This window comes from Vespa crabro, chromosome 14, assembly GCF_910589235.1.
Source record: "Vespa crabro chromosome 14, iyVesCrab1.2, whole genome shotgun sequence".
In the NCBI taxonomy this organism is placed as follows: domain Eukaryota; kingdom Metazoa; phylum Arthropoda; class Insecta; order Hymenoptera; family Vespidae; genus Vespa; species Vespa crabro.
The window spans coordinates 759,749-774,222 of record NC_060968.1 but is presented as its reverse complement, the minus strand read 5'-3'; the positions used below and the strand labels follow the sequence as shown (position 1 = coordinate 774,222).

The following is a 14,474-nucleotide window of genomic DNA, read 5'->3' as shown; positions in this document are numbered from 1 at the left end:
GTAAAAATTTGTTAGTATAAAAAAGAAATAATATTAATAATAATAATAATTACATATATAAAATAAAAGATTCGTACGAAGTGAAGATGAACAATGATAATGATAATAATAATATTAATAAAAAGAAGAAAAAGAATAATTAAATGGATTCGAACGAGCAATAATTACACGAATAATTATGACGATACTCTGAGAACGATGAGAATTTTCTTATTCTCGTTGTCAGTAATAAACGCTCGTGCAATTAATCCGTTTTGCTTGGTTTAAGTCTTAACGAAAAGAAAAATCTATGTATACATTTATATACATATATAAATTTATATGTTATGTATACATTTCTAATCGTTTTTTATGAAATATATGTACATACGCACATACACAATTCTTATTTACTCTGATTACTCCAATTAGAATTTTACAATTCAAGTTTGCTTCGAAATATTTCATTCATTATGAAAATTAATCATTTTAATGAGAAAATATTAAAGAAATATAAATCGTAGTATTAACAAAATTAATCCAAAAATGAGATTTTTTAATATAATAATTAATATTAAATTTAATATAATTATTAATGAAAACGTTGACTTCTTTATATATTTTTCATCTTATCATAATAATAATAAAATAATAATGATAGTAATGATAAGAAAAAAATGCAATAAAGAATTAAAAAATTTAAAGTTTTGTGACAAAAAGAGGAAAAAAATTCATAATAAAATGGATAATCTAAAAATCAAATTAACATCAATAATATAATTGATAATATGAAAATCGTTAAAAAAAAAAGAAAGAAAAAAAATATAAATTTAATAAACTAAGAAATAAAATTTTATTACAATTATAATTTTTTATTTTAAACGCATATAATACGGAGACTTCGAAAAATTGATTTGACAAGATTTAATCGATAGGAGAAACAAAACGAATAACAACACAAAAAATAAAAAAAAAGAAGATAAATGAAATGAAAATGAAAAAGAAAAAAGAGAAAGAAAAAACCTCGATCTGTAGCTTCAACAAATTCGCAATTATTCGGATATTATTGAGGGATAGAAAAGAAAAATAGACGAAAAGTAGATAGTTGAGATCACGTTGAGGTTAAGTGGCGTGGAGGAAAAGGAGATAGAGGAGAAGGAGGATGAGGATGAGGAAAAGAGCAGGGTGGAGGTGAGAGACGCAATTACGGCTTTTCGTCGCGGCTAACGAGTTTCGTGATTAAAGCGTCGCTTTAAATGGGACACCTGTCACGAGCAACGATTTTCCGCGTTGGAAACAGCCGCGACCGTTTTCAACATTTTCGAATAAAAATAAAAAAGAGAAGGAAGAGAAGAAAAAAAAAGGAAAAACAAAAGTAACAAATATATCAAAAACCCACCTGTAAATCAAAACGTTTGGACGTTCTCTGTTCCTCCTATATTTTTTTTTTCTTTTTACTCTTTCCATTGGATTCCAATCATAATTTTCATTCCAATAATCGTCATTATTATTATTATTATTATTATTATTATTATTATTATTATTATTATTATTATTATTATTATTATTATTATTATTATTATTATTATTAATGCTATTATAGTGTCACCAAATTGTTTACTTTCTCTCTCTCTCTCTCTCTCTCTCTCTCGTTATAGTCGGCCTATTGCTTTAACCATCTTTAACACTTTATCCAAACAATATTCATAATCTTGTTTTTCGAGTATGTTTACCAGTATATATTTGTACATAGACAATCTCTTGTTATCGTATTTCTTGTGGTTGGCAATAATTAAATAAGACGTGATTGTATAAGACAATTTCGTATTGCGAATTCTTGATATCTGATCTTCGATGCAGCATTGTGTTCCGTAAATATAATCTGTTCCAGTTAGTAATTTACATGATCCTATTACGTGCTCTATTGTTTCCCTGTATTGATAGGATCTTTTACATGTGTCTGTGTCTATTAGTCCCTTTGATTTCGAAGATTAGATAGTTTCTTGTTATTATAACGTTGTCCCTGTATTGCTTGAATAATTTCTTATGTTTATGAGAATGAGGGGGAAATTATCTTGCTGTGATCGATTTCTGTTCAGAGTTGTTCATCCATGTTTGGATATTAAATGATATTATAGTACTTGCTATTTAGTCCTTAACTGTCGTAAATCACTTCCGACCTGACAACAGTCTTTGTCGCTGCAGTGCAACGGAAGGGGTCCGTTAAGGATTAGTAATTTTTTGAACAATTATACTTTTTTTTGGTTATATCGTGATCGTATGGATGTGAGCAATTTCTATGAAAATCATTTATCCATGTTTGAATTTGGTATTATAGTATTTATCATTTAGTACTTTTATGGACGATAGTTCTTTCTTTTTTACTACGTCGTAGTTATGTGCGTGTCCTTTTGTATTTTTTTTCGTTTCAGGTTGAATAATAAATTTTGTTTCTCTGCTTTGATGACTGTTTAATGAAGTGACTAGATTTTGTTCTTTCAAATAGTTTCGTAGCATCTCTATTTCTGTATCCTGATATAGTGTCTGTATGTCTATTAATCTCTTTCTCCTTTATCTCTGCTTATTGTGATTAGTTCAATGTATAAGTTCGTTCAAATAGTTTCAGATTATTCGTGAATTTTGTTCGATTTAGTTTGGTTAGTTCTTCTAAAGATATGTTTTGGACCATTTGACTGTTCCGAATGAATAAGTCAGAACTGATTTAGCGTGCGTATTAATTGCATTAAAAGTATTTCTAAAATTGACTTCTGATATGAATATGCGAATATAAGTCTTCGCTTGTATTTTCTATTGAATTGATGTTTTCTTGTGTTTTCTTCTATTATTTTTAAATCTGTCTACATTTGTTTGCTTGTCGCGATATTTTAATATTATCATTATCATTATCGCCATCATCATCATCCTCGTCATGGTCATCATCATCTTCATTATTATTATTATTATTATTATTATTATTATTATTATTGTTGTTGCTTTTTTGTTGTTGTAATAATAAGTACGTTTTTTTCATGTAAATAAAAAAAATGTATAACATATATATATATTTATATACTTATTTATATATAATAAATAAGTTATGATAATGATATTATAATTAAATTAATTATATATAATGATATTAGGTAAATTAGATAATTTAAATGTCTGGTCCTTTAAGGCATTTGTGTAAACTAATCGAGCAGAAAGAGGCTTTATGATATATTATGAATAAACACTGCAATGAATTTATGAATTATTATTATTATTATTAATATTATAAATATTGTTTTATAATTATTATTCCTTAACTTTCTTTTGTATAATTATAATGAATATTTAATCGTCCCAGCTGTTGAATCAGTAATAATATCGGTTTAAAAATTTTTTTAATTTATTTAATTAGATTTTTTTACATTTTTATTTACTATTTTTAAGTTCCTTTTAATTTTTTTATTTAGATTTTTTAATTATTTAATTGTTTTATGTATGCTATTTTATTACTATATATTAATGTATTATTAGTTTATTTATTACTTTATCATTTATTTGTTTTTATTTATCATTAAATTTATTGTTACTATTACTTAATTTACTTATCTCGTAATACGAATATAATAATTTATTTAAGTATTTTTATCATCAACAAATTGCATTCTGATTTCAACCAGTTTGTTAATTATTAACAATATACAGTATAATTATTATAATTATTATGAAAATAATTGTAAGTTCCTATTGACAAAAAAGAATTATATTATAAATATAATTAGATATTGAAATAAATCAAGAATTATTAGATAGTATCAAGAGAGTAATAAAAAAGAAAAAAAGAAATAAAAATTACCAGGCTGTCCTGGTACCTAAATATCTATACATGTCCTGTATTTTGAACAAGGACAATTAACCATTTGAGTCTCAAGCAGCGCGATCGTGCTGTTCAGATTTTATATCCAGAAAACCCAGCACATTTCGAATGTTGTGGACAACTGACGGTGCGTCATCGACTGTCGAAGTCGCGCGCTTAGATTTACTAACACAAGTACATCTACTACATAGCTCTTTATCACACAGCTCTTTCTTTTAATGTAAATAATAAATTTTACAATAGGTACAATACTATAATAATAGTGCAATAATACATTACAAACTAAAACATTTTGTATTTCTTTGTTATCTTCTCAATAATTTTTATCGAACAAAATTTGAAGTATTTATAAACTTACAGTATGCATATGTAATAATACAGTATTTCATAAAATAACGAATTACAAATAAAAAATATTTTTGTGTTATGAACAAACAATTTAAATGGAGAGTAACACTTATAATTTGTAACATTGGTATTTATCAAAATATATTGGATGAATTTCTTTTTTTACATTATTCGAAAATTAAATATGATCTTTTTATTACATTTTTGGTGCTGCAGTCTACGCATTGTCGCAAATTATGTCGTGGTAACTTTACTAATCCAAATCACTTTGTGATGGAGCGATGTAAAAAAGACGAGAATCACGTTATTTAACACATCTTATATGTACAGACCATAAAATACAAGAAGAGCTATCGCGCCGATTGAGATTCATCGACATAAAATAAACGAAATGCTATCGTGCCACTTAAGTCTTCTCGTACTCATTTAGAGAAAGCACGGTTGCGCTGTTCGGGATTCTTCGACAGTGTTTTTTCAATATTCCTTGGGACTCAAACGGTTAATACACAATAAAAGTTCTTAAATCGTAAAGTAATAGGACAAAATTCAATCGAATTTTTGGAAGAAAATTTGACAAAAGAAAAGATTCAATGCAAACATATAAATCGTTGTGCCGGACAAGCCACAATTTTTCCTTTCGCTTTCATAATACCCTTGGGGATAAAGAGAAGAGAGGGTGGTACTACTCGATAAATTACGGCCATAGAAACAGAAACTGCAAAAACATTTCACCGTCTCGCGAAACTAAGCGCTCTTTTTTTCTTTTCGTTTTTTCTTCTTCTTTTGTTTTTCTTTTTTCATTTACTTTTTTCTTTTTCTTCTTTTACCCTCCAATTCTTTCGTAAGCTCCTTTGAACAAAGTTAAGTTTTGTGAAATAGGTGATAGAGCTACACAAGGATAAAAAGTAAAATGACTTAAACTTTCTATAAAGTATCATAGTAACTCAAATCATAAATATACGTGACATAATTTAATTCTTCCCAATCAAATATTAACTTCGTTTCTTTTATTTGTTATTGCAGAAATGAAAGGGATACCAAGACAACCATTTTGGATCTAATCATCGAATATTTTCACTAGTGAAACTAGATAAAATATTGTATTTTGAGGGCAAAAATTAAAAAAAAAAAAGGAAGAGAAAAAGAAAAAAATTATCGATCCTATTCATAAGATCATATTAATTTTTCAGTGATCATTAACCTGATTGTTTGAACTCAATCAAAAAATTCTTTTTTCTGACATTATTTTAATAATTTTTCTAAAGCAAAGTATCAAGAAAATTACTATTCTGTATGAATTAGACCACTTAGATTCCAATAATAATTTCAAACAATTCTCAGTTTAAAGAGTGCCCAGAGAGTTCTATCTGAATTAATAAGTGAATAGAGAAAAAGTAAGAAAAAGAAAAAAAGAAGTAGAAGAAAAAGAGAAAGAAAAGCAAATCAAGAATTCAGTTTGTCAGGAGGAGAAGATTCTTGATATCGATTGATCGATCGATCGATCTATTGATCTTTCGTGTTTTAAGTGAAGAAAAAAAAGAGGAATAGTGGTAGCAAATTATTGATCGTTGATAAGAGTTGGAGAAGAAAAAAATTGGATTAATATCGAAGCAATTTCTTTTCCGAGCCAGCCATATTGGATTTCGTTGAGGTTGCTAAAGCAAAAGCGGATATCCTTTTTCCTGGTACCTGGTAATGCTTTGCCTTCCTGAATTGACGAGCAAGTAGGTAGTCATTGAATAAAAAAAAAACAGAAAGAGAGAAAGAAAAAGAGAGAGAGAATTAGAGGGAGAGAGAAAGGGAGAGGAAAAGAGAAAGAAAAAAAAAAGAAAAAATAATACGCCGTCGGCCACGGCCACCGTCGGCGACCAACAACATGGCCGATCACGAAAGAATCAGATTGGTCGTCCTTGGTGGCGCTGCTGTTGGCAAGAGTGCCATAATACGTCGTTTATTAGGACAAGGTTTCAGTGAGAGATACAGGCCAACTGTCGAGGATTTATATTCAAGAGAATGTGTTCTTGGAAATCTAACTCTCAAAGTAGATCTTCTTGACACTACTGGTGAGTATAATACAAAATAAAAAAAAATCGATTGATTTCATTTAAAAACGTCATTTAAGTCTAATATAATCAGGAGTTCCTTACAAACTCTAGAAATATATTCCGCGATGTCAGATCATCCGTGACTTTGAATTTATAGAGATGATGAACTGATCGAATTACAGGAAAATACTGAAAAACTGATCAAATTACAGGCAACAATTCCTTAATTGATTTTTATAAAGGATTATCTTCACAGGATTTTACAAAATTGTGCAAACATGTTCAACGAATGTTATTTTCATTATTTAGAAGCACTTATATATGCGAAAAAAACTTTCTCAATCATGAGTATTAATAAGTTCAAATTGAGATCAAAATTAACTGATGAACATTTACCCAACTAGATAAAACTTTGGAAAACTCTACTCTAGATCCTAAAGATATCGTTCATTCTGAAATAATTTTATCTATAAAAGTGTAAAGTTAACTTCTTAAGTACGAAATCTGCGTTTTCCATAAAAAAGAAAGAAAAAAAGATAATTGACATTATCCCGATTTGATAACGAAACATTTTGATGTCCAAATGAAATTGATTTTCACGTTTTACAGGGGACTTACAATTTCCAGCTATGAGAAGATTGAGCATAGCCACGGCTCATGCTTTTCTTCTTGTTTACGCTATAACATCGTCACCCAGTTTCGAATGTGTTAAACGATGTTTCGAAGAAGTTAGAGAACAACGTACGGACTTTCAGGTATTAGAATATTGAATAATAATCTATAAAGTATATTGTGTCTAGGATTAATGCCTAGACCATCGGTTCTAAACATTGATTTCCTATTTAGTTAAAACTATTTTCAAATAGGAAGTACCAATAGTGGTAGCTGGTAACAAAAACGACCTCGCTGCAACACGAAGAGAAGTACCAATCGAGGATGTAAGCGAATGGCTTTTCTGTGAATTACCAAAACTTCGGGCAAAGGTGATGGAGTGTTCAGCTAAAGACGATTACAATATAAAAGATATATTTAGGTGTTTCGTAACATTATCAAGAATCGTACCAAAAAATCCAACTGGAGATTCTGACGAATCAGGATTGAGACGGAGATGTTCGGCTTATGGTTCACGAAGGTATATACAAATTATGTGATTTTATGATTTTTTAAAAGATTTTTCCAGTAACGAGTCCTAATTTAAATGTTCTTTTTTTTTAACGCGGATCTAAAGAACAAACGGATTCTACGAAGAGTGTATCCATTATTACACGGTTTTGAACAACCGTGTCAATTTGCACGCCAATATGATCCGCGAAAAACTAGCAAACTAGTACAACAACGTTGACGTACGATCGTTTTCTTTTTTCCTTTTTTATATTTTTATTTTTTTCCCTTTTTTCTTTTTTTATTGTAACGTTATAATTGGAAAAATATCGTGACGTTACGAACGACCATTTTGGAGGTAACATTGTTCCTCGCTAAGAAAAAAAGAAAGGGAAATAATAAACATGTAAATAGGTATATAAATATTGAAAATATTTTTAATTATTGACCAGAAAAAAAACAAATTACTTCTATTTATTTAATCAATATTTTTATTAATAATTGATAAATATTTTTTAAAACAAATGGGGTTATTATATAAAAATATTTTGTTCAACATAAATAATTCAATTAGCAGAATTGTGTCAGGATTGATCAATAAAAATAATACCGATTAGTTGTATTACATAGATACTGGTATTTTATTATAAATTATGATCATTTATTTAAAATACTGATTTAAAGTTTTTATTTTAAATACTGATTTAAAATACTGATTAAAATACTGACATTAATAAAAAACATATCTATAACAAAAAATGAGCTCTAAATGCAATGTAAAAATTTCGTCAAGTTTGTTATAATTTCGATAAAAATTAATTGACGATAATGTATATAAGTACAACATCCAAAAAAAGTACATATCCAAAAAAAAAAAAGTAAAAGGAAAAAGAAAACAACAATACTATTATAAAGAATGAGTTCTTGATGAAATATTCTACAAAACTTTATCATTTATTAAATAAGCTATAATTTTGAAAGGAAAAAAAAACAATTACTTAACGAGAATACATGTATCAGTCAACCTAAATAATTAAAAGAAGATAAAGAAGAAAACGTTTTTATCATTAAATATTTTTTCAGTTTATTAATGTAATATGAAAAGTAGTTATGAAATTCCAAAAGGTATTTATGTATTCGCTTCGACGAATGAAAGCTGAATATGTACGGGCGACCGCGCGAGCGCGCGCATGCGAGCGAAAATTCTTTTCCGGAATTTCAATCACAAGTTTTAACTGCCTCTCGCTCGCAGACTTCCGTTTAATTGCGATCTATTGTACGTCCTACGTCAATCGACAAGAATGTATTTCCATTAAGCGATCAACTGATCTCGAAGCTACTCGGCTTCCATAAAATAAACAACTGAACTTTCAAAACGTTTGTATAACGAACTTTTTAATTATCATCATTATTATGAATATGTTATAATAACTTAAAGCATAATACAATTAAGCTTGTCATCAATTAAAAACGAACTTTTGTCTTAGAAAAAGTTTTTAATAATTTTTTTATAAATTTTATTTTATAAAGTTTATGCCTTTTATTAAAGTAATAGTAATATGAAAATGTAAAAAATGAAAGAAAGGAAAAACGAATATAAAAAGAAAAATTGTTTTATTTTTATTTCTTTATCTATATATATTATAATTTATTATAATAAATATAATATAATATTATATTATAATAAATAATATAAATATAAATATTAAATATTTAGTATTAAATAATATATAAAATATTATATATAAGATTATATATAAATATATATAATATCGAATTATTATTTATTTTTATTTCATTCTTTTTTTTATTATTTTTATTTATTTATTTTTTTATAATGTTTCTTTTCAATTAATAAAATAAATAAAATATTTTTTATATTATTAACTTTAATGAACATTAAATTTTATAAATATGAATTTAATAATTATTAAAGCAAAATATTTTTATTTTTTTAGGAATCTACTATTTTCGTTCTTTGTTATTTACTTTTTTTTATATTTATATATTAAGAAGTGATGCGAATCAATATAATTGTTTTTCCTAATATTTTTTTTTTATAATTTTCAAAGATCTGGCAGTCCGGGAAGCAGATCAGGAAGTGCCGGTTCCGGAAGTCCTCAACCACAATTGGTTGCGACCCAAAATGTCAACGTGGTAACCACAACGGAAGAAGTGAAAAGCAAACCACGAAGTCGTAGTTTGATCAGACGTGCCTCGAGAAAAACAAAGCAACAAATTCGAGACTCTCATGCAGACGACTGCAACATTTCTTAAAGCGATCAAACGAAAAAGAAAACGAAGAATAAATAATGAAAGAAAAGAAGAAAGAAATGAAAAGAAACAAATTTGACGTCACGTTGTAATTCTTTTTCGAAAGATAATTTTGTCGATCGTCGATTCGCCGAACTTATTATTAGTCAGGATCAATGAGAGTCACGTGGTTAATAAAAAAAAATGGATCTTTCAAATTTTGAAAATCTGCAAAAAATAAAATTTAAAGAAAAACGAAAAAAGAAATAAGAAAAGGGGAATAAAAGAGGAAGGAAAAAACGTCTTTTGATTTTTCGTCTTATAAAATTAAAAGCAATGGATTTATTTTATATAAAAAATCGAAATTCGCAATTTTTCTTTTTTGAAATTAAAATTAAAGTCCATATAAAAATAAAAGAGAATTTTTTTTTATTTAAAATTGAAAAGTAAAGAATTAGTTTTTAAGTTAAAATTGAATTAGAAAAAAATTTCTGTTTTTATATTAAAATTGTGAGTAAAAAAAAAAGAAAAACAAAATTTTGTTTAAAATGAAAAAAGAAAGAGAATTTGTTTAAACGTTTGAAACCTCATATAAGGAAAGTAAAGTTAGTTCAGAATAAAAACAATATTATGAAAGAAAAAGATTTATGATCTAAAGATATTCTGTATAATAAAATTGCTTTAAAAAAGTAATATTAATTACTACTTTGTATAAAATAAATGACTGTATGTAACATAAATTGTAATGACGTATACGATAAAGTGAGCTATATTAAATATATATATATATATATATATATATATATATATATATATATTGATACACACACACACACACACACACACACACACACACACACACATACACAAAGAGAGAGAATAAAATAACATTACAAATTATGAAAGAAAGAAACGAAAAAGATACATTTATTTTTTTCTGGCTCTCTCTCTCTCTCTCTGTCTCTTTTCTCTCTTTCTCTCTCTCTCTCTCTCTCTCTCTCTCTCTCTCTCTCTCTCTCTCTCTCTCTCGTATAATTTAAAAGTTCGATCGTTTCTTCTATGAAAAGAAAAGAAAAGGAACAAAAGAGAAAAAAATTCTATAAAAAAGATGAGAGAAAACAAAGATTTTAGACAAAGTTAGCTTTCGTCATTGCAAACAAAAAAAATATATATTAAATATATATTAAATAAATATATTAAATAAAATATATCAAAATACCTTGTAGAGAAAATCGTTGGTATATATCTAATTAATCTAAGCATCCTAAGCTTTGAAATCTTACTCTTGTTGTATTGTTATATATAAATATATATATAAATTATATTATAATACATATATATACTTAATAATAATAATAATAATAATAATAATAATAATAATAATAATAATAATAATAATAATAATAATAATAATAACTAACAATAATAATAATAATGTTAATAATAATAAAAAGGAGACCTTCCGTTCGATGCACAATTTTTTCAAAAAGTATTCAGAGAAACATTTATTCATATCTATAGATTTAGAAACATGACTATTATCAGGATATAAATATTTCTAATATTTTCATGAAATGTTGATGGTTATTAACGCTTAAATAATTGAAACGATTGATAGAACAAGATCGAGAGGCATATTTAAAGATATTAATCCTTTGCACTGAAACATTGGTCCAATTGTGGTCAATACATTGTCCATTTATAATTATATTAATAAAAATCTGTATAAATTTGGATGTACAATTTTAATTTATATATGATAACTTTCGTAAAAGTTATTTATTTGCTGTCATATAAAAAAATATATCCGGAATATTTGATTATCCTGCAGACGCAAAAAAAATAGGCTGAGTGCAAAGAGTTAAATATTTAAGGAAAAAAAAAGAAAAAAAAATTTGTCGTTAAAATGCAAGAAAACCGATGCACAAATGGGATTGAAAAAGTACAATCGATTCAACATAATCGATTCAAAAACACAAAAACAAACGTATACACGTATACATATACACAAAGAACCACATAGAACAGATTCATGTGCGAGATAAATAATAATTAAAATATTAACTACGAAAACTAATTATTTTTATTACCGATTATAGAAAAATAAAATTTTGATGTCTTGCGGGGGTAAAAAGAAATCAATCAATTAATTAATTAATTAATTAATTAATTAATTAATTAACTGGACGATATGTTTCAATAACAAATATGATAAGCTTTTAATCGATGGTTGCTTGGTGATAAAAAAAAGTAAATGAATAAAAAAAAAAAGAAAAAAATATATGATACCTCTATCAATGTGCATAATAAAATAAAATAACTAATTGTACCTTACTAATTAATACCTATAAATTAATAATTAATAACAAATGTAACTTAACAAAATAATCGACATTTGGGAACATACAAAAAGTCGATGAATACAAAGTTGCTGACATCATATATAACAGTCAGGGGCACATTATAATTAACTTGTAATAAATGGTGCGTAACCGGTACGTGCCATTATGCACCATTATTGAATATTGCTTAATTATTCAACTTGTACTGTTCACGTAGATATTAAGAAATTCGATGTTACATGTACTTACGTGAATACTCTGTTTTTTATTCAATTTCATTTTCCTTATAATTTCTCTTTATTTTAATTTATCAACGTAAACTCAAAATCCATTTCCAAACTTTTAAATTCGAGAGATATAATCGATCGCTCACGCATCACAATCATATTAACGTTTGAGATAAAAAAAAAATCACCAAAAAATAAAAAAGAAAAACAATGAGGATATATATATATATATATTATTAATAAACATAAATATACTTGATAATTAAAATTTATAATTAACCGTCCCATATATAAAAAAAAAAAGAAAAAGAAATGTGCAAGGAAGCAAATATAAATAAGAAAATAAAAATGAGTGTATAAACATAAAGAAAAAGATAAAGATGAATTAAGAATGTCATCGACAAGGTAAATATCCTTGTTAAATCACGAATACGCTTAAACGAATACTTGGTAAAACGTTCTAATTATATACATACAACGTGTATGTGTGTATGCGATTTTTGTACTTCGACATTTTAATGCGATAGAGAGCTTTCCAATAATTAAATTTTCAATAATTGTTAATTGCGTGTACGAATTAGTTAGAAATTCGATTATCTTGTCTTTATTCCGTCACAAGAATCTTATATTCTAATTCATTGATTGATTATATGAAATTGTCATCTATATACATAACGATACACACCCATATAAGCTACCCAAAATACGATTCATCAGTAAAATCGATGTTTAAAAAAAATAAAAAACGATTCATCTCGATAGAAAAAAAACGGAAAAAAGAAAAAAGCATAAATATTTCAATGACACTGATTGATCCGTTTCGAGTGTATCATTCTAAGACGATGTTATTGATCATAATCAATGGAATTAATTACGATAATAAAAAAATAGTTAAGAAATTTAAAACGATGAAAAAAAAACTAACAAACTGATGATCGTCATACTTGCGTAACTTTGTGTAGAGATTATAAAAAAAAAAGAAAAAAAAACTGTCGTCCAATAGGATCTTCGATGTCGCTTCCCAATTCCTTAACGTATTTTCAAAATATTTTTTATCTTTATTTGTCATATTTGTTAGCTATTATCGCAAAACAAGCGGATCGTCCGGGTATAACAATGTAAATGAATATTTCATAATCGTGATCCAGGGCCGGTGCGGCCTATGCAACGTATAAGAAGTGCTATACGATTTCAAGGGGGTCAATGATAAGGGTACTTAAATTCCTATAAAAAACAATTTTTTAATATTTTCCCTCAAAACGATCTTTTTGAGAAGTTGAAAAATATTCTTTATAAACATTATCTAGTAAGATTTGATGAATTCACATCTAATGATTTTGATTATTTACTTTTTATGTTACATTAAATGGTGGCGTTTTGTGCTTTTTCATAACACTTCAATATTTCTATATTATCTTTATCTAAATTATATTTATTTTAAAATAGAATTACAAATAATCAAGTAATAAAAATAATTCTACGGTTCCATTTAATTTTTGCATAAGAGAGTCAAGCACTAACTAGCGCCAGCCCTGTCGTGATCCATCGTAATCTTTCGTAATTGTTCGGGATTTACGAACAACATAGCGTTCGTAGATAGACGTCGAATACTATTATATCATATATATATATATATATATATATATATATATATATATATATATATATATATATATATATAACTAATTACTATATTATGCTATTACATTTCTCTATTAATCTTTAAGTTAATGAGAGAGGCTAAGCTACAAATCAAAATAAGAAATTCAATCTTTGAGAGACACATGCTATATGCTAATTACCTGTCTGTCTTTTTAGAATTATTACGAATAATACAACGTAGGAAACATGTGAATTCCTATTGGCTATCGATGAACATGTCGAAAACAATTCATTTATAAACAAAATATTAATTAGTTAGATAAAATTAAGCAATTCCAAACTGTTTTCGCATTAATTTCGAAAATATATATACATTGTTATTCGACATGTTTAATAGAAGAAACGAAGCTTTCTACTGGTTGAATCTTAAAAGTAAGATTTTTTGCGTGTTCGTTAATAGATATATAAATATATATACATATATATATATATATATATATATATATATATATATATATATATATATATATATATAAAGAGAGAAAAAAGAAGTATTAATGCAATCAAAATTCAAGTTATTATTTATGTCTTTACTATATTTGTCTGCTATAAAAAAAAGAAAACAAATGATCAAAAACTATTTCTAATCTTCTAATACATTATCTTTCTCTCTTTTTCTCTCTCTCTTTTTCTCTCTTTCTCTATCACTCTC

At 26.3% G+C, this 14,474-nt stretch overlaps 1 protein-coding gene across 1 annotated transcript in view; it reads left to right on the top strand.

Annotated features, from left to right (window-relative positions):
• LOC124428997 (GTP-binding protein Di-Ras2) overlaps positions 1–9,877 on the top strand; it is a 71,785-nt gene extending 61,908 nt beyond the window's left edge. The window contains exons 2-5 of the mRNA XM_046973651.1: positions 5,216–6,255; positions 6,847–6,992; positions 7,104–7,369; positions 9,411–9,877. Of these exons, the coding sequence (XP_046829607.1) occupies positions 6,069–6,255; positions 6,847–6,992; positions 7,104–7,369; positions 9,411–9,615 (804 nt within the window). The 5' untranslated portion in view covers positions 5,216–6,068 and the 3' untranslated portion in view covers positions 9,616–9,877. The remainder of the gene's footprint in view (positions 1–5,215; positions 6,256–6,846; positions 6,993–7,103; positions 7,370–9,410) is intronic.
• The last annotated feature ends 4,597 nt before the right edge of the window (positions 9,878–14,474 follow it).